At 44.7% G+C, this 24,114-nt stretch overlaps 1 protein-coding gene across 1 annotated transcript in view; it reads right to left on the minus strand.

Moving 5' to 3' along the window:
- Positions 1–2,853: 2,853 nt before the first annotated feature.
- Positions 2,854–24,114, minus strand: part of EHD3 (EH domain containing 3) — a 30,328-nt gene continuing 9,067 nt past the window's right edge. The window contains exons 3-6 of the mRNA XM_034060732.1: positions 20,333–20,430; positions 7,519–7,931; positions 6,393–6,557; positions 2,854–4,877 (exon numbers count right to left, since the gene is read on the minus strand). Coding sequence (XP_033916623.1) covers positions 4,350–4,877; positions 6,393–6,557; positions 7,519–7,931; positions 20,333–20,430 — 1,204 coding nt within the window. The 3' untranslated portion in view covers positions 2,854–4,349. The remainder of the gene's footprint in view (positions 4,878–6,392; positions 6,558–7,518; positions 7,932–20,332; positions 20,431–24,114) is intronic.

Consider the following 24,114-nt stretch of genomic DNA (forward strand, 5'->3'; position numbering starts at 1 on the left):
CTGGGAAGAGGAGGAAAAGCACAAAGAAGGAAAGGGAAAGACCAGAAAATAATAGCTAGTGTATTATGAATATTCCACAAAAGTAACTTGGATGTTATAGTCAAGCTGTTCCTCTGTGATAACTCAATGGTGTTCTTGGTGAGTGCTCCCAAACACCCATCTGTCAAGAGCTGAAGGAGTTTAGGACTTCTGAGTCTAGGAAGAGGTTAAATAATCTATCATGTCCCTTGTTTTGCCAAAGCCTAAATGTGGAGTTACCTAATCCCACTTCCCACATCTTGTCCCTATAGTAAGAGAAACATTGAGATAAAACAATAGGAAGAAGCTATCAATGATGCAAGAGGTGTAGCTCTGCTGGGCTTGTAGGAACACTGTCAATCTATGTGAGGACAACTGGTCCATAACTGTGTTCCCCAATGCTGTCATACGGACAAAGCATTAAGGCATAATAAGAACAAGTTTAAAGAACAGTTTCCAGACTGAAGATTGAATTTCATTGTTGTATGGAGTTTATGTTGGAACTTGGAGTGATGGAAAAACTGATTCCAACTTTTTGTTTGATTAGAAATCCCTCTGAACTGGAGCATGCTGGCTGAATTCCAGCTCACTGAAGTAATTGCCTTTTTCTAAACTACACACCTCCTGTGAAATCCAGGGAACTTAGTGTAATTACTATCCTTCCCCTTCACATAAATGGTAGTACAGAACTGTTGATCCAATCTGCCTATTGTTTTCCACAGTAGAGAGAACTCCTCTATTGGCCCATATAACTTGTGGGTACAGATTTTTCTTCTCCAAATCCTTCCCAGAAAGGAACAGAAAGAGAAAAGACCAAATGCAGACCCTACTCAGTGAAAGCAAAAGGACCTTTTTGCTCTTCTGACCTTGTGGAAGCTCTTCTGTCTGTGGATGGATAGAGAGGGGCATGAAAGACGTGAATGATAATTGCATGTCCATGTGATGAAATCCCCCACCCATAGACATGAGCAAGTGAACAGGTTCCTCTGTATAACTTCCTGGGGAATACCTTGCTCAGTAACTGAGAACTGCTCTTAGGAAAAGGAAGTGTTGTCGGATGCAGATAATACCTTTGGGAGCATGGCTCTGTGAACCGACACAGTGGACATGGAGTCCTTGTGGGCCTGGGAAATCACCTCCTTGCTACAGATGTGAGGAACAATACAAGTGGCTGGGATTGCCCAAAAAGCCGTAACTGAATGGAAAAATAGAGAGGGTGTGCAGCTGCTGTCTGGGAAAGGGATAGAGAAATGTAGGTCTTCTCATGGCTGTACTGGAGGCAGGATTGCATCTGTTGCATATAGAACCTCAGGGTGCTTGGGGTTTGGTGCAGGGAGTTGGAGTGTGCTTTTGTTTTTTCATTTCCTGAAGAGCTTAACAAAAGTAAAATGTACTGGATAAACTTGTCTGAATATGGAAGACTATCTGTAAACTGCCTTTCTGGAAACAGCCTCTCAAGAGGCTGTCCTGTTCCCTCTGTAATGAGGTTGCTTTGTCTCCTGCCCTGTTGCTGAACTACAGTGCAATCGTGTTAAGTAACTGTCACTAAAATGCTTGTGCTGGCTTTTCCCCTACAACACGGCTGGGGAAGTTGCACTCTGACAGCACAAGTGGTTTCTGAGCAAGTGTTGAAAGAACCTTCCCATGCTGTGGTGGTTTTGTGCACTTGGCCTGTGCTGGCAGAGCAGTTTTCCCACTGTCCCTTCTGAGTGAATCCTGATGACACATCCTGGAGGGGCTGGTGTGGGGATGTAGAGCTGGAGCCTCTGCACAGCACACAGAGCAGACGCAGCTCTTGTGGCATGTGCTGTAGCCCTGGTGTGGATTAGCCACGGTGTGGGGGACTGCTGCTACCAATAACACACTCACTTGCTCTTTCCTGTTTACCAGCAAGCCTTTTCTTGAGACTGATAAAGAACAACTGCAGTCGGTGTGATGAAAAACTGATCTACTATGTGTGTTTTAACAAGATACCAATGTGCTGTATGAGCAGGCATCAGAAAACCATGCCCACCTAGGGGAAGGGCTGATTCAGGGGGCTCTTCAGCCTCAGCCTGGAGTCAGATGGATGCCAGTTCCACAGAATGACCTGGACAGCATTAGCAGATAGCACACTTGTAATGACAGTGAAACTGGGGGTTACTGGGTAGTTGAACTAGAGTTCTCTATAGTCACTCTGCTGACTTTCTAAATGTGCATTTATTCTTACTCTCCACCCTATGATCTCCTCTCACCTCTCTTTCCTGTACAATTGCCAAATGGAAACTGTGCCAACCACTGCAGCTCACACCCTCTTTCTGTGTGCTTCCCCAGTACATTCCTAACTGCTCTCATTGTCTTACTCATGCATCCCTCTGTCCTGTTCTGGGGACAACCACCACTGTAATCAACACATAAAGAAAAGGCAACAACAAGAGAAGCGAAATTGGAACCAGCAACATTATGGACTGGTGTTTTTTTGTGTCCTTTTCAGATCTTGATAAACCTGAAGCATTCTTGTCTGGCTTCCAGGTGAAAACTCTTTCAATATATTCCTTTTCCTAATTATTTGGTGGCTACTTCCCTCTCTGTTGGACAAGGTGAGTGGTAGGTACAATCCCACTTGCTTCAGCAAGCACTGAGGTTGTGATTAGCCTGCCAGAAGAGAAAGGAGATGTTGCAGATGTTAACCAGTCACTCATCAGTGTACACCCAGGGCCAGCAGGGCTGGTCTGTATGTGCATATTTGGGAATGTGCTAAGGATCATTTCCTCATTCTGCTGCATGTAGAAATAAGCTGCTTTTTCCCCCTTATCAGCTACAGTTCATTTTGCTATGTAAAGAAATAGACAGATCTGGCCTTTCTTTTTTAATAATGTTTTAGGACCAGGGTACAAAAGAGGTTAATGCATTAATTTCTGACAAGTGATAAATGTACTGCAAGAAGCACATCCTACATACACAGAATATATTTCTCTATATAATATGAACACAGAGATATAAAATAAGTTACACTTGTCTTGGTTTTTCATCACAGTAGGAGCTCAGCTTTATATAAAGTGACAACAGGAATTGGAACAACACGCTGCTCCAAAGCAACAACAAAACCCAGAAGAGTGCCTCTGTGTGTTGGTGTGTTCAGGAAGGAAAATGGGAAATAGAGGGATTTCTGCCAAAATCAGGTCTTGAAAACAAAAACCTCCGAGCATGAAAGAGGAGGGAGAGGGTCTCTTAGCTCAGGGCAGAGGTTCTGGAGATCAAGTGTTACTGTGTGGTGAGGAGGAAAGTGGGTGAAGGCTGCCATCTCTGCTACCTTTGTGGGGGCACAGGTAACAGAGCAAGCTCTGCCCTGTGCCCCAGTGTTCTCTGTTCTCGTGATGAACCATCTACCTACCCGACAGTGACAGGTTCCTATCTTTACATTAAGAATGGGACCTTAGCTTACACTGTGCACAATGAGAGTAAACATGTCACTTCACAGGAATGATAAACACCACTGTTCAAAGAGAAAACACTATCCACTGGTTACGAAATGTTCAGTGAGCCTGGGAGCGGTGTTCCAACCCACCTGATGTCTGCCCCTAGTGCCCTCTCCTTCTGTATCCCCTGTGGGGTGGTTCTCTTGGCCATGCCTGCAGAACTGATCTCCCCTAGGGACTGTAACAGGAGGTAGAGACGATTGGGAATTCTCAGTGCCTGTCCCACAGTGAACAATGAGGAACTCCAGCTGCCCAGTTCAGAGCTGCTTCAGATTTTATTCATATTTTTTTGCCTTTAAGGACATTGAAACACTTGTAAAATTTGACTCTTAACAGTAAATCAAGGCTCCTAAAAGTCTTAACTCTGGGGTCTAGTAACTAGTATTTTAGTGTGGGCTTATGTCTGTCAATCAGGAAGTGCTCTTTAGTTTGGCCAACAGCTCTGAGATGTTGTGGTTTCCTCTTTGCTATCAAGATCTCTGTCTCCTGAAGTTTGTGAGACTCATTTAAGAGCAAGAGGGTGCAGCCAAAGCTCAGGAAAGATAGTGGCAGTTAGCAGGTTTCCATTAGTGCCTACTCCACTCAAAAAATGCAGCCCACTTCAGTTTTTCTTCTGCTTATCAGATCCTCCTAGTCTCAACATACTTTCCTTACCTTCATATTTACAGACTACACATTAGAAAGCAGGGATGTTACACTGGAAGAGTTAATTGCATATTATTGTGAAGGACTGGACTTTTGTTTTCTTTTTTCTTCATACAACAAAATAAGTATAAATCCAAAGTTGATCTCACCTCTAAAGGTATAATTTAAGTAAACATGTTTTTCTAGATCTTTTTCCCCCCCATTCCCTTTCCCTCTCCCATGTAACTTTCACTCTGTTACTTTCCTTTTGGATGGAGGGAGGAGATGGGAAGGGAGCTCATTTGGCAGCTCATGACCTTCCAACTTGACTTTAATGAGATGATTCGCCAAGGCAAACTCCTCATCATCCAGCATGCCATCTTTGTCGATGTCAGCCAGTTTCCATATCTTGCCCAGCACTGTGTTGGGCAGCTTAGACCTTACCATCTCCTTCTTTGCATTGGCACCAGTTATTTTACCATCGACAGGTGAGAGTGTGTAGAAGATCTCATCATACATGGGCTTGTCCCTGGCCACCACCCACTCCGCATCATCGATCCCTTCACCAGCGCCTTCGCCATACCCATGGCCAAATGGACCATGCAGGGTGCCCTCAAAGGCTCCTCCCTTCACCATCTGGGTTGGCCGCTGTGACTCTTCCTGGCGTACGAGCACCATGAGCTGGGCGATGTCATTAGCCAGCATGTCTTCCACTGTCTCCAGCAGCTTGCTCTTCAGGGGCTGGAACTTGCTAAAATCCTGGGCTTGCAACTGATCCTTAAAGTGGGACAACACAGCAAGATGTGAGCACCACGGCAATGCACAGTGCAGTAACAGTGTAGAGTGGGATGACTCTCTGCTATTTGGCTCAAAACCTCTGCTATTGCAGAGGAGGAGTGGGGAGCTCAGCATTCCCTCCTCTGATAGCCCTGCTCCTCAGCATGTGATGGCCTCTCTCTGACTGGCCTTGCTCTTACTTAAATGCTGTTTAAGCCCTACCCAAAATGATCTCTGCTCACAAAGTGGGGCTTATGTAGTACATGGTGAGAAGGGAAGTGGTTTACCCAAAGGCCAAGACGATGGCCATATGCAAGTAAGACTCCTTTCTAAGTTACATAGAATTAATCTCCCTGTAGACCAAATTGTTCAAGGCAAACTGGTTCTGCAACTCTTGCTACGTCCTCCAGCCATGGCTCTGCAATCCCTCCCCCTCTGCCTTCTGAGAAGGAGATGTTACTCTAGGAAAAGACTGTTTTATTCATCAGCATGTGGGGCATCTTTCAGATGGCACAAAGGCAGCAGTATGCCTGTAAAGAGGTGAGCATGCCTTTACAGCATGGCTCAGCCTGTAAATTTTCACAGCTAAGCAAAAGTGCTTTTGAGCAGGGCTTGCAGATAAGTCTCTTCTAAAAACTGCACAACGACCTACAGCTTTATCCTTCACCCTCTACTTGTTAAATCCACACTATTCACTCCTTCTGGATCGGTACAGTTATTTTTAAACACACATTTTAACAAGCAGTGAATGGGATCCTCTATTGGATACACTCCATAGATCTCATTCCCAAGAACTTATGGAAAATATACTTCATAAAAGAAAAAGAGATGGGTGTGTTTTCCATAGGGAGCTAGTAATGACTTCAGCAGCTAGCAACTCAGAACAGGTTTCTGCTTGGACTGAAGCCATGCAGCAATGTAGCAGTGTCCAGCATTGTCTGAATATACAATACGAGGCTCTGATCCAATGTTCTTTGAAGTCTTTGACTTGCATGAACACTGGGTCAGGTCTTAGCTCTGCAGAACAGAAAACCTGTTTCTCTGTTTAAAACAGAAGAGGGGCTTTAAGTTTCCACAGGCTCCTTTCTCTCTATATACAGAGTGAAGTAGAGGATGAAAATAAAGGCAGCTCTTGAGGAAGGGGGCATATGTATAACTTTTTCTGGTTATAGTTTTTCTTTTAATATACATTAGAAATATTCTTAGGCCTGCAAAATCTGTAAATGGAACCTGGAATTTAAAATAAAACCAGAAGAAATGATTTGCTGTCAAGTGCTATTCAGGCAGAGATCCGAGAAATGAAGGCAGCTGTAGCTTCACACGAACCCTATGTGCAAAAATGTTCGTGGCCAAATATAGCCTGCGCATATTGCAAGGCCTATTTCAACATTACAACAGGCCTTTCCCAACAACTGCAACAACAATCAGTGTCTGCGTGGCTTCTGTCATATACCCTAAGGTACTCTAATGCTTCCCTTGGATGCCTGATGATGGGGCCAAGATGTCACTGCTTACCTGCATCTTTCTCAGATTAGGGAAGTCTCCTGGTGAGATCTGATGCTCCCGTTCAATCCGGGCATAAATCTCTCCCAAGTTGTTAACAAGCTCTTTCTTTTTATTGTCTTTCCCAAACACCGAGGGCATTTCCTTCTTTAGGGAGCTGATGATGTAGGCATGGACCTGAAGGGCATTAAATGATACAGAATGAAGGAGACAAGTGTTAAAGAGCATATTGGAAAATTGCTCCCAGCAGAGAGTATCTGTACCCAGGACTCAGCCCCATCTTGTCCCACCCTGAAGAACATGCTCAGCTCCTCAGTTTGCCTGTACCTCCTGATTATTGCTGCAGCACTATGTGCTGCTCAGCTGTGTGCTCTACCCGTGGTAGGACAAGGTGAAAACAGTGTATGAGTCCTGGACATACAGTAACATTCATATACACTTCCTAGAGGGAGTGGTGTGTTGTTTAATTTTACTGGGAATAGCCTTCCAGGCAACAGTCCTTTGCCAGTCTGAACCAAACATAGAGGTTTTTGGAGCTCTCTAGGCTATTTTTACTGTTTTAGTAGGAACACCAGTCCTTAACTTGTGGCATTGTGTTTTCTCTTAGAAATGAAGGCCCTTGCACAGAGGGCCTTCTAGGGAACTTTGATCTCTCTTCTCAATTTATATGGGGTTATTCCTTGGATACTGAGGGGCTTCATTCAGCTCATTTCAAATATCCAGAGATACAGCAGGCTTATTTGTCATTCCTGTGAGTCTCCACCTTCTGTGTGTCCAGGTACTTCTCTTGGCTAAGAAAGTTTAAGGTAAAAGAGCTAGAGCTTACCAATTCCCTTGGTTCTGACATACTGAAAAGGTCTTAATTCTCAAGTTGCAATCACAGAGCAACTTTCCAGATCCCTTCAAGTGCTACCTGCTTTGATCTGCAGCCACCTTTCTCCCTGTAGCCTCTAATGACTGAAGCACCGAGAAAAAGAGGTGCTTTCTTCCTTGAAGTGCATAGGACTAATATGCCAGGCCTGAGTGAAATGGGATGGATAGAAAGTAGGATCCACCAGCTCTGCAAGCCAAACTGGCTGAAACCACTCCCCTGAAGCCTCCATACTGCAGACAGTCCAAATTGAATGCCAACACCCACCTTGGCCAGCCGTGCTCGCTTGATGAGATCATTCAGCTTCCTCAGGGCTGCATTGCGGGGCAGGCTCTGGATATCCCTGAACAGATCCTGCTCCTCTGCCTCAAACAACTTGCGGTTGTCAGGGATGAGCAACGGATGCGACCAAAAGGAGCCAATGTAGACCCTGATGACCTCGGGAGTGTTGACGATCTTTCCCAGGGACCACATGAGGGCACCGTACACCCGCATCAGCTGCTGAGTCTCTATCTGGTCAGCCTTGTTGAGAACAACTCTCATCTTGTCCTCATGGTTCTTCAGGGCCTTGATGACCTCAGAAAATTCATCGGAGATGTCCAGCTTGTGCGCATCAAAAAGGAGAATGATGCGGTCAACCCGCTCTGCAAACCACTCCAGTACAGCAGCAAAGTCATAACCTGCAAGGGGGGGGAGGAAAAGCTGAGATGCACATGCATACAAGTAAAGAAGCCTATTTGCTGTACCAGAGTTATGCCATCTGAGGGTAAGCTTGCAAAGAGTAAGCTGTCCCAGTAAGATCAGGCAGCTTGATAAAGGCAACGTGAAACATCATTCCTCATCAAAGGTGGAGATGAAGCATTGTCCTTCACACTGAAACACCCAAGGTGCAAGGAGTTAAGGATGGCTCTCATCATCTTAAGAAATCCCCCAAAGAAATCCTGAACTTGTGCTACAGATGCTTCATTTAAATTCATATCACAAGGAAATTGCTACACTCAAACAGCTACTGCAGAAGTTTTGTATGTGGCAACAAGAGAGGTCTAGTTTCTGAATTACTGGCTATCAGCATAGCATACATAGGCTGTAGGACACTGGATAATTGAAGTACTTGCACCCAGACTAGTTTGAGATGTATGTCTCTACTGCTTAATAACTCTCAGGTCTTGTCTAGTTTGGCGAGACTGTTGGTCCCACTCAATTCAAAACCCAGGATGCAAATAACCTGCCTTACCTGAGTAACCATCCTGTCATACCTCCTGCATGTGCACAAAGCAAAATGATTTGTGTTTGCTTTGCCAAGTGCTTGATGCTTAGCAGACAGCATTGCTGTGAACACCAGAGGTGGACTCAAGCTACAAAGTGTGGGTTCAAATTTCTTATGCCTCAGAACTAAGGATAACAGAAGCACCAGTGTTAGACTTGGGTGCATCTCTAGGCAACACAGGGCATGATCAACAGTGTGGTGGTGATGTTGTTTTAAAAGCCAGCAATAACAACAACATGACCTTTTCTCCTAGTAGTGTTTTTTTACCTCTCAGCCTCACTGATAGGCCCTTTGCTCTTTCAGGCTCTCTATGCTGTGGAATACTTGAGGTTATTGGTGTTGCCAGAGTGTGGTACTCAGAGTTAGAAGAGATCAGGACAGAGCTTATGCTACTTGCATTCAAATCCTTTGACTATTTTAATCTTGGCTTTCATGAATAAATATATGACAATTAGTTCAGTGCTCCTCCCTTTCTCCCCTTTCTTCTTTCTGTCCTCTTAAACACCTAGAGGACACCCAGTGCATCCCAGTCATTAGGTCAGAACTACAGAAGGAAGGACTGCTGAGCTCTGATCTTGATTTTTGCCACAAGACTTTTCCTTGTGACTAAGCAAACTGGGGTGGAATCCTGGCTCTCAAGTCAGGTCAACTTTCTCTTCAGCTGGATAAATTGGTATTAAATGTTTGCTATTGAGAACTTACACAAAGCATTATTATCGGGCAGAGTTTTGCTTTGGTCAATTACAGTTTTTTCCTTACAAGAAAAGGGGTCTGGGGTTTTGGGGTGCTCTTGGATGTGGGTAGCTTGCTCTGCTCTTTTTCATGGGATCTACAGAAACTGGGTGGAAGAGAGATGTCTGTCTCACCAGTGGCCTTCTGCTCAGTTAGGACACTGGTGCCTTCTCTAGCAGCAGTAAGCAATGATGGGCCCTGGCTCTTTGCTCAGTTATGTTTGATGCTGAGAACTTCAGATAATGCACAATTAGCATTACCTTTGACAAAGACCTGCTGAGCATTCAATATATTATATTGATATCCATATATCTTGCCTAGTCCATCTGTCTGACCTCAGTAACAATCATGAGTCAGATCTTCTTACAATTGGAATAAACTTGGTCCTGCTTGCTTTTAGGTATTAACAGCCTTTTAGCCTTAAATGTTCTCATTGTAATGAGCTCACCTCCACAGGTCTAACTGCTTATCTGCTGTAAAGCCACGTGTGCTGACTCCTTCCCAAATTGCTCTGAGAGCACTAGCAGCATGACAAAGTCAATACAGATACCTTATTTCATGTGGACTGGGTTCAGGCTGTAAAATGTTGTTCTACACATAGATCAGTGAGTTTGCAAATGGGGACCACTCTCCCCTTTCCACGTGGCATATATAGCCACACCTAATGTTCCGTTCTGCTTGGGCTGTATTGGAAACCACTTAGCATGACACTGCTGTTTATTCTTCATATGCAGAGCTACACAGCTTGCTTTTTCACCATGGAAGCAATGAGTCAGGCTGACCTTGTTTGGAGATGTTTGTGCGTTTAATCTTGTCAAATCTCATTGACTAGGATGCTGTATTGTCAAGCTGGCATGTGTTTGCATGGCACCATGACTACTTTTTCCAGCCTTTTTCTTAGGGGGATCAAGGGGAAAACAGTCATGCTCTCTAAGGCACAATGCAATGCTACAGTGATGTCCTGTCACAGATCATGTGGATAGTTTCCCTCTGATAGCAGAGGAACAGCCAGTTAGCCTCCCTGTGGTTAATAGGGGCTGGGATGAGGTGGGGAAGGTGTCTGTACCTATCAAATGTGGCATTGTAGTCTTGGTATTAGCTGAGTGCCTGGGAGCCTGACCATAGACCTTTGATCTGTCACAGTCTCAGGATTATAACAAAAGTATCTTTAGGTGCTTAGCTCTGTTGATTTTTATCATGTATCAAGTCTGGATCCACAACAGCACTTAGAAGGGATCTGTTCTTTCCTATTCACCAACAAAAAAGTTGCTCTATCCAACAAGAAGAGGGCATTAATATCTGCTCAGACCTCTTGTATGTTTCCAGCTGCTACAGTAACAGTCAGTCTTGAAGGTCCTTGTGGACTTCATTAAATGTTTGGAATTGATTCCTAGACTTTCCCAGCTTCTTTGAGGAAATTCTCCTGACAACTGTCCTGCATACCACCATTGAAGAGAGAACAAAGCCCTTGGGGACATACACTTGGGGTGATGTTTCAGAGCAGGCAGAACAGTATGGACTCATCTGCATCCCATATTGAGAGAAAAAACCAACTCTTATTCATCTTGTATATCCCACTAACTTTGGCACTTAGGCAATGTGTGAGACCTCTCCTGCTGGTTCCCAGCTAAGCATGAAACCTCTCTGTGCAGTTCTAAGTATTCTCTGGTATAGAAGTATGTCAAGAAAACCAAGGTGTGTGTATTTTGTTAAGTGATGACACTTGAGAGGAAAATTATCCTAAGTGTTGTATTGTTCCTTAACATGTAGTATGACCTGCAGAAAGGGCAGGTGGGACAGACCTCTGTTTACAACTGCCTTCTTGGAGCCTGACCGTGATGGTGTTTTCCCACACAGACAAGTGCCTAGAGAACTGCTACACTGGTGATTTGTAGGGCTGACTTTTTAGTTTTGCTTTTAGCACATAAAGGAGTAGATTGTTCCTTAAGCAAAGCTTTCCTTTTCAAATGGTTCTTCAATAGCATTGAGAACTGAGGACGTTTTGCCTGACTCCAGCCAGAGCTGGAGGTGCTCAATACCTGAAAATACATGAAGTTCATTCTGTAACTAAATCCAAGCATTATAACCTTGCTTTAATTTCCATCCTATTACCCCTTTTTCATTCATAGGTGTGTAAGGCCTAACTTTTGCTTCTGGCAGATTATCAGTGTGTGAGCTTACACCAAGAATTGATCTTGATCTACAGTCAGATTAGGAGTTTTTGAAGTATTCCCTTGCTCATTCCACTGCAAATGTGTTATGTTTCTTCACGCCTTCTTAGTGTTGTAGTGTTGCTAAGGCCTCTCACAAAAGCAGCCAGTTACTATCTCTGATTTGGCAATGTTTTCAGTGATGGGTGAAGCTATCCACATAACACAGCAGTTTTATGCTAAAGTTACAGGGCATTTGGGAAGCCATCTGCTTGCCAAGCTGCATAAATGCAAAACCATCATTGCAGGGAAGTTCAGACAAATGAAAAGGGGACAATTTTCTGCTCACTAATTCCTGTCTGTGGCTGCACTTGCATTTCTGATGAAAAATGATGCACACTTAATGTCTAGTACCACTGATGAAGCTTTCACAACCTCCAGATAAGGTGAACACAAGCAGAAAATGAATCCCAAGCATACAGTATTAGGAGGATAAGATGAACATGAAAATAACTTTCTTCTATCAGATGGGTTTGGTTTTTTTTATGGGACAGATTTCCTTTTGACAGTGTGAAAACGACTCAACAGATTTTAACTCAAAGCTGACAAGTCAGTGGCTTTAGCATAGAGAGAAAATGATCTTCTTGCAGACACCCTGCCACCTAGACTCCACAAGGCAGACTGGCTTAATGAATACTTGTCTGTGTGCTACTGGAATACCTGGCAGCATGCATTTCACTAAGATCTGGCAGGATTACGCAATTACATTTCTGTCAAGTCAGGCCAAGCACGATACAGCCTTTATGCTGACTGTGGGAACACAGATGATACCTGACCCAGCATAAAGTCTGCCGGGCTGTAACATTTCAAGCCAATTTAAACCAGGAATGAGCGTGCATGTAATGGTTCAGCATTTCTCACCACGTAGCTACACTGGATGTTTTGTTTGGTTGGGCTTTGGGGGCTTTTTTGGTTGATGGTAAGCACTCTGGATTTCCTGTCTTGTGAAACTATGTCCACAGCCCCCGTGGTAGTGTTGTTTATGTGGGATGAAACGGGTATAGTAAGATCAAGAAACACTGAAAACCCTAAAGATGCTGCTTTGCACCAGGTATTTCTCAGCTTGCTGCCACTACTGCTTTAAATTGTGCTGCTGTTTTTGGTAGTTGACCTATTTCCTGCTGAATTTTAGTCCCTAGGAGCTCCCTTTTCATTCTTTTAAAGCTGGTGCTATCCAAAGGTTGAATATTCACCAGCCAGCAACCCTCCATAGGCCAGAGTTTTATGACTATGTCTCCCTATCTGTCAGGGTAGATTGGCTCTGTATCTGAGGACAGCACCAGAAGATGGGATAGCTGGCATAGCAAATGCTGACTACCTAGAGAGGGAGCAGCTTTTGAAGATGAAATGAATGCCTATTCCAGGAAGCTAATGACTTGATCTGAATCTTAAATTGAATAATAGGGTTTGGAGGCTTAGTCTATCTGGTCATGGCGATGTTCCACCTGAAAGCCATTCGAAGACAACCACATTATGGCAAAACAAGCAGACGGCCCATACTGGAGAGGGAGAATGTGCCAGGAGGGGCAGGTGTTACCTGAGTGTGACAGATGGCTGTAGCAAAGGAGAAGTAAGGCAACATGATGGTCAGAAGAAGAAAATGAAGGAAGGAAGAGAGGGGGAAGTGACACATCCCTCTGAGGACACACACAGTGAGTGGGAAGCAGAGTAGGTAGCTGTTTTAAGATCCTGGGAGAGATGATGCAGCAGAGAGAGGAGGGTGATAGGGAAGAATGAGATGAAACAGCTAGGACTTGGTGGAAAAGAACAGTGATTTGGACAAGTTTCTCTCAAGGTGGGAGCTGGTGGTGCCAGGAAGGAGAGGACAGAAGGGAACATGAAAAGCAAGGGATGAGTACTGGATATACCTCACTGCAGCTCATCCTAAACTGTCTTTGTAAAATATGGCCATATTCCTCCCTGGAAGTGGCTGCCTTCCACAGGGATATAGATATTCCTGTAATGTATACCTGTGGGTGTGTTGGGAAGTAGAAGTCCTTCAGTAGGAAAAGGTTTCTATGAATGTTCCATGTCATAATTTCTAAAGCAGACCTCAGATACTGATCAATTCTGCCTTTGCTTATGCACAAAGAAATAACCTGTCCTGGAGTTGCTGATTCACAGCACTAGGAGCTACTTCCTCCAGCCAGTGCCCTGCATCTCCTTCTCAGTACCAAGAACTAATGGAAATACTAACATATGTTTTGGAGACTTAGTTTCCCAAAGTCAAAAGGACTCAAAGCACAAAAAACCTACCTATCTTCTTGGCTAGGAAAGATGAGTGGGTGTCATATTCCTAATGTTAACATTTACATTAACCAGTACCTGGACTGGCAGGCTTTAGCTTTCATGTTTCAGGGCCAGGAGCCTGACAGGGCTCTTGCTTTATGTCAGTGGCAACTGAGTGAAATCTCACTAGGCATACTGAAATCATGTGGAGCAAAACTAAGGATAGCATTGCCCAGAACAGTTTCATTGTAACATCCTGTTTAGCTTCTATGTCCACATAACAGACCTCTTCCCCTCTACCCCTTTACATGTTTATGTCTTTGTCATTTGTGACAGATGGACTGCTAGTTTTCTGGTACTTGCGCCAATTCAGGAAACAGTTCCTAGGCAGATTTGGAGACCTCAGAAAGCATCTGAATATAGGCTAAGTTTTCCAGAGTGGTCAGTACACAGCAGCACTGAGCAGCTGGAATTCCAAGGAAGTCTTTTTATTACTATGCCCAAATACAGAGTTCTCCCAGTATACATAGTTTAAATCTAGGGAGAAATCATGTTTGAAAACCTGCCCTGAAATGGCCATCAGTAACTGGTAGCTGCTACCAGTGACTAGGGAACAGTCCTCCATTGTTAGTGCTGAGAGAATACATGATGAGCATGAAAAATGTAAACTGATGAGATACTGATGGGCATGACCATCTTTCCTTGATGAAACCAGATCCTTAGGGTATTGCTGGAGTGCACAGTAGATGATACAATGGACAAATTGAACAGCTGTTCTAAAAATCAGACTTATTACACAAATTAAGTGCTTGTATATGCTGCTAACAGGAGTAAGAAAAAAAGCACAGCCCTTTCTATCTGTGCACTAGTTAATCTCTGTTCTTTTGCATTATTTCTTTCTCTTCCAGTTCAGGAACTGCAAAATATAGCACTGTTTCCAACTGAAATCATGAAGACAGCCCCTCTCCCTAAACAAAATCATGGTTTGGCCCTTCCAAAGCCCAAACACAACCTTAAGGTTTTCTCTGCACCCTGCTTCCAGGTCAGAAAAGTTAGGTTCACAGCTTCATGTGTTTCTATAAATAAAAAGAGCTGTGCAGATTTTCTGCTCATTCCTGGGTTGCTTTGAGAGGAAGCAGAGAGCTGTGTGACTGCAGGAACTGAGCCTTGCAGTGGCACAGTGTTTGTGAGACTGTGCTAAAATCAGGCAAGTTGGTGGAGAGGCTGCCTCAATGCAGCAATGAAGGTGAAGTGGGAAGATAAAAAGCAGTGCACTTTCACCCTGCCAGGCAGATTGAAATACAAAATATAAGCAAACATCACCAGTAGGGAGTATTACAGCAAATATTTGAAATGCCTCCCTTTTAGAGGCTTTCAGGGCGGATGCTTTCAGTTGTGTATCATGCTGTTGCTAGCACACATGACAAGGCTCTTTAGAAAAAATATTTTCTTGTTGCCATTGTACCCTAAACAACATCACATGAAATGGGAGAACATCAATTCCCTTGGTATTTGCCCTTCCCTTCCAAGCATGGCTATTTGAGACACAGTTGAGTCTGAGAGCTCTCCACTGCCCATGACTCTTGCTATTAGCATTTTTCTTCTCACTTTCAGGCTTCTGAGTGACTAAATATCCCTAGTGCTGAAGCTGCTGGTCACTTGGGAATTCTCCTTCCCAGGAGGCACAGCAAGCAAAGCGTGTGGAGCTTTTTTAGTCTTGGTTATGGGAAGCCTGGGCTGTACCACAGCCAGCAGAATGGAACTGAGTGGAAGGCTGGAAAAAGGCTGGAATAGTGCATACTGGCAAGAAAGCTGATGGGCAATGATGCTGTCAGTCCTGACCTGTGGCTAGGACCCTGTGCCCTACTAATGTGGGGCAGGGAGGAGGTGATATGTGTACATAGGCAATATACGTGTATGTGTATATGTAGGGTAAATATGAAGTAAACGCTCAGGATATATATTCAGGAAGTATCAGCCTGAAACAGGGATCACCTACTGCTTGGCTGAGGCACCACTGAAACTGGCAGACTTGAATCTGCCCAGCTGAGGGCATGTGCAGGTTGAGACTGACAGCAGAGTGCATGAATTGCTGTTATCAGGTGGCTCAATCAGCATGGCAGACTGCACAAGATGATGAATTATGAGAAAGTCCTAACTCCTGAAGTACTGCATGACCTGACCTGTGGCCCTCCCCTTTATCCTTGCTCACTTCAGTAGTCATTCCTTCCTCCTCTTCCCTCCCAGGAGGATAGCCTTGGCTCATTATGTGACACCAGAACAGTGTTTTGCAAGTGGGTAGCACCCATATTATAAAACTGTCAAAGCAGACAAAACTGTGCTGTTCTGGTACAAATATCTACCCTGTAGGCATCTCTGCAGCCTGCTGTTGCCTCGTGCTCAGCTGGAAACAATAGAAGAAAGGAGAAGGACAGATGAAGTAATACAATGACTAGTTCTTTAAGTGTAGACATAGATCCATACTCCAGTATGTGAAACAGGCTGGAAGAGAAATGGCTTTCCTTCAGGCAAGGATAATACAGAAGCAGTGAAGGGCAGGATGCTTTAGGCCATGAGATCCTTGGAACACTTCCCACCAAGCCTTTAAAAACTAGGGGTCTAGCTACCATGCCTATGACACCATGGGTGCCCATCACAAAGTACCTGAGACATAGCTCAGTAGGACAAATCACTGCAGGCAACTCCTTGACTACCCTTTCTATCAGAGCCTGAGAGCAGCTGCAGCTATGTCAGTGCTGGTGATCTCATTGTATGCCAAGGGGATGTGGACTTCACCTATGACAGACTGCACTGCCCTCAACTGCTTGACAGGCCTGAACTTGCAGGTCTGCTACTGGGAAACCCCATGGGCTGCTGTGGGGGGAATGGAGCTCTTATGATCATGTAGGAAGAAAACCAGTGCAGAGCTCTTGAGAATTATACCTCCTCCTTGGAGAAAAGCTTGCATTTGCAAACCCCTGCTGCTAGCTACAGAATGCTGCCTGCTTGCAAGCACTAACACTGGTGCTTCTGCACAGTGTCTGTCCACTGGGAAAGGGATTGCATTATCTGTCACGTTAGTCCTTTCAACAGCAACAAGGCAGTGAATTTAATTCAGAGTCGAGTTCAGCCAAATAAAAAGCTTCAGAACCTGGTCTTGCCCACTGAATCACTGCTTTAAACCCACTTTCCTTGCTCCTGCTCCTTGAAACATGTATGCAGTAACAGGAACAGCCATTGCCTTGAAATTCAGGGGTATAAAGCGGCCCTCATGGATTGCTAAACTTTGATACCATGGTAATCTGCTAAATTGGTGCTGTATAGATTAGCTAATGCTCTTGATGTCTAATGGGAAAGGAGACAGATTTGTGATGTTCCCAGCGAGAGGAATTTCCTATTTTTAGACACGCTGCTGGTTCTCATGGGATGGGCAGGCTGGGAAAGCCTGCCACATCTTTTGCATCTTTACTTTTCCTCTTTCTGCTTTACCATCCACTCCCTTCCCTGTCATTATGTCACAGGTACCACAGTCTGAGGGTCTTAAAACCTACTACTGGAAAACAATAGGGCTATGAAGAATTCCCTTGCTCCCAGCAGTTAAAAAACTCCAAAGTATCTCTTGGGAAACCTCTGTAAAATTCCCTCAGGTCTTGCTTCATTTCCAAATGAAATCTGGGCAATCTGGGAAGGTTGTGCCCAGTGACAGGACATAAACTAAAACACAAAAAGCTTCACCTCAACACCAGGAAGAATTTACTTGTTGAGGGCAGCAGGGGACTGGAACAGGATGCTCAGGGAGGTTGTGGAGTCTCCCTCTCTGGAGACATTCCAAACCCACCTGGACACATTCCTGTGTAACCTGCTCTAGATGGTCCTGCCTTTGCAGGGTGGTTGGACTAGGTGATCTCCAGAGGCCCCTTCCAAACCTAATGATACTGTAAAGGCAGGAGCATTTGGCTGTGTCAGCAGGTTTTTGTACTGTCTTCTGCCTAGAAACCACACTATTGCTCTGTCTGCCTCCAAAACCAACTTGTAATGAGGGTAACTGGCTCATAAGCTTGGTGGCAGAGGCGCCAGCCTCACCCCTTTTTCCTGTTGCTCTTCCATGGGAGCTGGAAGGGAAGCATTCCCTTTCAAACACTAGGTTCCTTGAGATAAACTCAAGCCAATACCTGGCAGCAGCCCTTCCTAAACATAAGCACCTCAGCACACTTGACTCTTTCTGGTCCCTGGGCTGGATCCCCTGCAGACAGAAACTGCTGGAGTTCTGCCAGCTTCAACAAAGCTATGTTGATTTAAACCAGATGAGGAACTTGTCCTCTAGCTATTGAAGGAAAGGCCATCCGACATGGTCCACAGGCCCGTTTCTGGTTGTTCTGGATATAATCAGTGACTTAGCAAGATCCCACCTACCCTGCACTCTGAACTGCTGTGATTATGTCAGCTGACTGCCAAGTTGTGACAGCCCCTTATCTTAATTGAAATGTAGCAGAGCAAATTCCTGGGATGGTAGGATGAGCAGAAGATGGCTGTGCTCCATCTAGAGTTTTCTCCTCCCCTCAAGAGGGTGGAATGACCATGCACTAGTCACAGGGCCAATGCACAAGCACTTAATTGCATTAAGGACAGAGAAGATGTTCCAGAAGAACTTGTCCCATCTGCTTGAGGCAGTCCTACAAATACCTATAGCATGCAAAAGCTTAGAGAATTAGGACTCCCTTTTACCCTTCTCTGCTTATGAGGAATGTTCCCTCAGTTGTTCCCAGCTGTTTGGAGAGGCATTACTGGCTTGGGTCAAAGTGCACCAGTGACTTTCCTAACTTAACAGCTGTGCATCAGCATTTCTGGCATTTACTAGATAGAGTAGCTGTGGGAATCGTGGAATTGTTTAGGTTGGAAAAGACCTTTAAGATCATTGAGCCCAACTGTTAACCCAGCACTGCCAAGTCAACCCCTAAACCATGTCCCTAAGTATCTCTGAAATACCTCAGGGATGGTGGCTCCACCACTGTGTGGGGCAGCCTGTTCCAATGCTTGACCATCATTCTGGTGGAGAAATTTTTCCTAACTTCCAATCTAAACTTCCCCTGACACAGCTTGAGGCCACTTTCTCTTGCCTTATCTCTTACTTGGGAGAAGAGACTGACACCCACCTCGCTACAACATCCTGTTTTGTAGGGAATGATAAGGTCTCCCCTCAGCCTCCTTTCCTCCAGGCTGAATAATCCCACTTACCTCAGTCATTCCCCATAAGATTTGTGCTCTAGAGCCTTCTCCAGCTTCACTGCCCTCCTTGGGACCAGTCTTTGTTGTAGTGAGGTGCCCAGAACTGAACACAGCACTTGACTTGCAGCCTCACCATTGCCAAGCACAGGGGGATTATATCTTCCTTAGTCCTCCTAGCCAAGCTATTTCTGACACAAGCTAAGATGTTGCTGGCCTTCTTGGCCACCTGGGCACACTTTCAGCTGAAGGAAGGAATGTTTGCACACCATGTTTTTCAACCTTCTGAAGGCTTGTGCATCTTGCTGCCTTTTACTGACTGCCTGGAAGGAATTTTTATCCTCTAGGAGTGCAGAGAGCCATGTTAGAAAAAAACTTAATGTGAGTTTTCAATGAACACTAGCCATCCTCTATAGCATTACTGATGCTTCGTTAGCTAATGTCCCTGTGGTGGAAAATTCCAGTAAAACAAACAAGACCTGGCTCTGTGCAAGGTGGTTGCTCAATTTAAAGTGAAAAGGAAGTTTTCAAGAACAATTTCAATGCAAAGGAGTGTTAGAGAAGTGGGAAAAGCATGAGTCATCAGAAACCTTATGGGACAGAACACTGACATATGGGAAAGGCCTTAGAACTTGGGGTAGAGCCTGTGCTGCTGAAACTTAATTGTGCATTCTTAATAGGCAATGTGAATGAGAATTAATATTCTCCAACTTGAATGCTGCAATTACTCCTCTTGGCTTTCTTCCAGTGAGATGATGCATAGCTACCACCTTTGTCTAAGGAATCTGCAAGAAATGTGAACTATGCCACTATTACCTTACAGAGTAATAAGTGACTAAAGATGTTAGATTTGAAGTACTGAGATCTTTCCCACTGTGGGTGAGCCTGAGACACTCAGAAGTTCATTAAGACACCGTGCTAGTCATCAGATCCATTTAGGGTGTCCAAGATTTCTAGATTCCCCACTGCAATGAGGAACCTGAGTGCCAGTGATTCTTAAGCCCAATCCAGTCCTGTGCTAGGATCTAGGAGAACTGGATATAGTGCAAGAAACCTGCCAGGAGGTCAACTGGAAAGAAACCACACTGATTGCCATGGGAGCCTTGCTCATCAGTAAGTCACTGAAAGTATTTCTGCAAAGTACATAGGTATTAATTGACTCCTTCTGATGGAAATCTGTTCCACTGTGAATTACTGGACTGAGACATAGGTACTGATGACCTTGTCAGCAACCTTCCCTGAAAGCATTTACATTATCTATAGCAGATTACCAATGCCCCTTTGGACTTGATTTGCAAAGTCATGCTTTATCTCTGAGAGGTTTTCTGTCTACAGCTTGTACAGGTTGAGGTGAAACTCATATAGAATCCCTTTGGCTTTCACTACTATCACGTGGAAGATAACTGAACTTGGGACTTACCTCTGCTAATCCTCTGTTTTTCTCCAGAAAGGATTCCTGGCGTATCAATGACGCTGATGCTCTCTAACACAGGATTCGGTAGCTGGGCACAAACAAACCTGTATGAAAATAAATGTGCTTAAAATAAAAGCAAAAGCTATTTATGATGTGCTGAACATCACAGACAGCATGGGACAAGCCAGGCTTTCATATCACTAACATGTCTTCAGTTTGAGCTTGGAGCTGTTGATTTAAAGAAATGACAGGGAAGCCAGAACTGAACACTTTCTCTATTTTGCTGCTTCTAGAACATGGGTCTCAGTCATGATCTAAGACAGGATTTTTGTGGCTCCCATATTGTGAATTATTAATGAAAATGTGGAAATCCAAACGTTTTCATTTGCTATTTAGATTCTAGCAGAAAGTGGTATTTGTTTTTCTTCACTTTCTTGATTCTCTTACTTTTTTCACTTCACTTTTCTTCACTCCCTTGCAGACTCCTGAACTCAAATGAACTGGAATAAAACTAGTTTAGAAATAAACTGACAACATAATAAGATTTTTGTTCTCTTTCAAATCTGGTTTTCAACAGAGAAAGTGTTCTGTCCTTGGACCGTGGAAATCCTAAAGCATAGGCAGCATGAGATCAAGAAGTTGCTTAGTCTATCCTCCTGCCTCAAGGCAGGTTTAATCAGATGTTTGTCTAAAGTGTTCTTCAAATCCATAACAATGCAAACTCACCATTTGCTGGGAGTCCTACTACATTACTTAATTATCCTTAGAGCAAACCCTCTTTTTCTTAATGTGTAATCTGAATCTCCTGTGCTACAATGCCTTTCAGTCTCCAACACAGCAGATGTAGAAAATGATTTCTTCTCTTGTCACAATATATGCTATTGTCATCCTGTCTCCCTTCAGTCTTTCCTCTGAAGAATGGTGTTTTCTGTGGGTTTCCCCTTCATCTCTTTCAGTTCTCTCTAGCTGCCTTTCCAGCTCATTTCTAAATCCCTGAAGACCTTTGCACCCTTCCTTTGGGTCCTCAAACTGCTTCACATATTTCTTCAGGCATGATGCCCCAACCCTACATGTTGCTCCAGCTGTGACCTTGCCAGCAGTGAAGAGAGTGGATGGATTGCTCCTTATCTATTCCACATGACAGTCCTGTTTATATATCTCCGTAAGATGTTTGCTTTTTTAACAGCAGTGTGACACTGTTGACTTACATTCAGTTTGTAATTCACTCCTCCCCACTCTGCAGCTCTATTTCTGCATAATAGCTCTTTAGCTAGTTGTTCCCCACCTCATGCCTATGCAAATCACTGCCTATAAGGAGTAACTTGTGCTTGTGGGTTGTAGCTCATCTATTTCAGTTGCTGGTAACACCAAAGGACAGTAAAAGCCAAACCATTTACATAGCTCCTGGTAACATTTCATGGATAGCCTTTTTGTGATGGCATTCCAGGCAGCTATAACTGTGTGTGTGTATACATGTGTATTAATAGGGTGGTGTGACATCCAGATGTAAAAATGTGTTACTGTGGGAGGAAGCAGAACCACAGGATGGGGATTGGCACAAAGATGCAGTCTAGGCAGACAGAGCCCTGCAGCACTCTGAGTGGCCAGTCCTACTGAAGTCCTTGCATCTGTGAACCCCTCCAAGCTATGCTACAACCTCACCCCAATTTTTCTGCTTGTATGACTCCAAGATTTTTGCAAGAGTGAATCATTATGAGTTAGATTAATAAGCTATTTGGCTATTTCAGACCACATATTACAGCCTCTGTCCTGTATCCACAGCTTGGTAGGTGGCACCAAGGAGCATTTCTGAATGTGTAACACCTCATGTAGAAGCAGGCTGGCTTGAGTCTCCTGTTGACTGGCAGGCACAGCAACAGAGAACAAAAGGCTCCAGAGGTCACGTTATTCCCCTGTCCTGGCAGCCCAGGTTTGCTCTCCATTGCTACAGACCTGATCATTCTTTATGTTCTAGTATTAAATGGCTCAGGCAAGGGGATTTTCTACCAGTTTCTCTAGAGAAAGTACTCCATGGGAGATTTCAGATACAAGGTCAGAGGCCAGCATGAGCGACTGCTTTCTGGCTCTGTTGGCAAGGTTAAGTCTGCTGCTTTCCAAGCAGAACTGCAGGAGCTCAGGGAGCATGACCTAATTATCTCTGGGGCCATATGAAGGGAAGAACGTGGTGCCAAACTAGACTTTCACTACCTCTGCAGGCAGGACATGGGGCTGCAACAGGAACCTGTTATCCATGATGTCTCCTGCTGTTTGTTGACCACACAAAACCAGGACTGACTCCACCTTAGCTTTCCAAGACAGGGATAAGAGGAAGCTTGCAACAAAGCCAATGTGATACAAAAGTAATGGCCAAGATTCCCGATTTTGCTCCAGGCCATTGGTGCCAAGTAAGTCCTCCTGATAATTAAGTGCAACCTGTAATCTCTCTGCTGGGATCCCTCCAGAGCTGGGGTATTGCCACCAGTTAGAGTGAGGAAAACAAGCTCTTCTCACATAGCCAGGAACCACCTGGGGCAAGGAAAAGCAAACAGACAGGCTACTGCAGAGCTATTATTCTCTTTTTCCCCCTGGAAAGCTTCTCAGCCTTACCTCTGCCTCTAGCCAGGAAGATATGGGCAGGCACTCAGTCTCTTGGGAATGAAGGGAGGGAGGAGACAGGTTCTGAGCAGCAAAATTAGCTGCTGTCTCCTAGCCAAATCATGCCTGTACCACTCTTCCCTTGCTTCCTGGAAGGCAGATCCTAGTCTCTGCCGGGAAAGGGAGTAGCAGCAGAGGCTGGATGCTCACTCCCTCTGCTGCTCTACTTAGCCTCCCCTGGAGCAGCAGGCTCTGTAACCCATAGGAGACAGTGCTGTGGCCTGTGCCCTCTCAGCTGAGATGAGCATGATCTGTATGAATGCCATGGCCTTGGGCTGCTCTTCTCCTTTCCACCAGAGCCCATAATCAATTGTTACATTTAACCACCCATGGGTGAAGGAAACTTGCCGATGGTTGCTCTCTTATCTCAGTTTAGAAGGGGGGCTCCTGGCAATTATCTTCCTTCTCCAAGTTTCCTGATCACAGCCTTCTAGCTGAGGTCAGTGCCTTAGCATACACATAGCAGCAACAAGATATGTGCAAGGCAGACACATCCTTGCACTGTTTCTTGCCAAGAAGCCAGGTCCACAACAGGAGTTAAGTTTGGAGGCTTGATCCAATCCAGTGGGTGCACCCTGTCCTACATGTGCTAAAATTCTGGTTCTCAACAATTCTTCCATGCACTTAGTTTCTTAACCTCACTTGGAGTATTGTGTAAAGTTCTGGTGCCCTCAACATAAAAAGGACATGCAAGTGTTGGAACAAGTCCAGAGGAGGCCACGAGGATGATCAGGGGACTGGAGCACCTCCCGTATGAAGACAGGCTGAGAAAGTTGGGGCTGTTCAGCCTGGAGAAGACTGTGTGGAGATCGCTTAGCAGCCTTCCAGTATCTGAAGGGGGGGTATAAGGATGCTGGGGAGGGACTATTCATTAGGGACTGTAATGATAGGACAAGAGTAACAGGTTCAAACTTAAACAGGGGAAGTTTAGATTGGATATAAAGAAGAAGTTCTTTACTGTGAGGGTGGTGAGGCCCTGGAATGGGTCATCCAGGGAAGTTGTGAATGCTTCATCCCTGGCGGTGTTCAAGGCCAGGTTGGACAGAGCCTTGAGTGCCATTGGTTTAGTGTAAGGTGCCCTTGCAGAGGGCTTGGAACTAGATGGTCTTAAGGTCCTTTCCAACCTAACTATT

This window comes from Melopsittacus undulatus, chromosome 3, assembly GCF_012275295.1.
Source record: "Melopsittacus undulatus isolate bMelUnd1 chromosome 3, bMelUnd1.mat.Z, whole genome shotgun sequence".
NCBI classification, from domain to species: domain Eukaryota; kingdom Metazoa; phylum Chordata; class Aves; order Psittaciformes; family Psittaculidae; genus Melopsittacus; species Melopsittacus undulatus.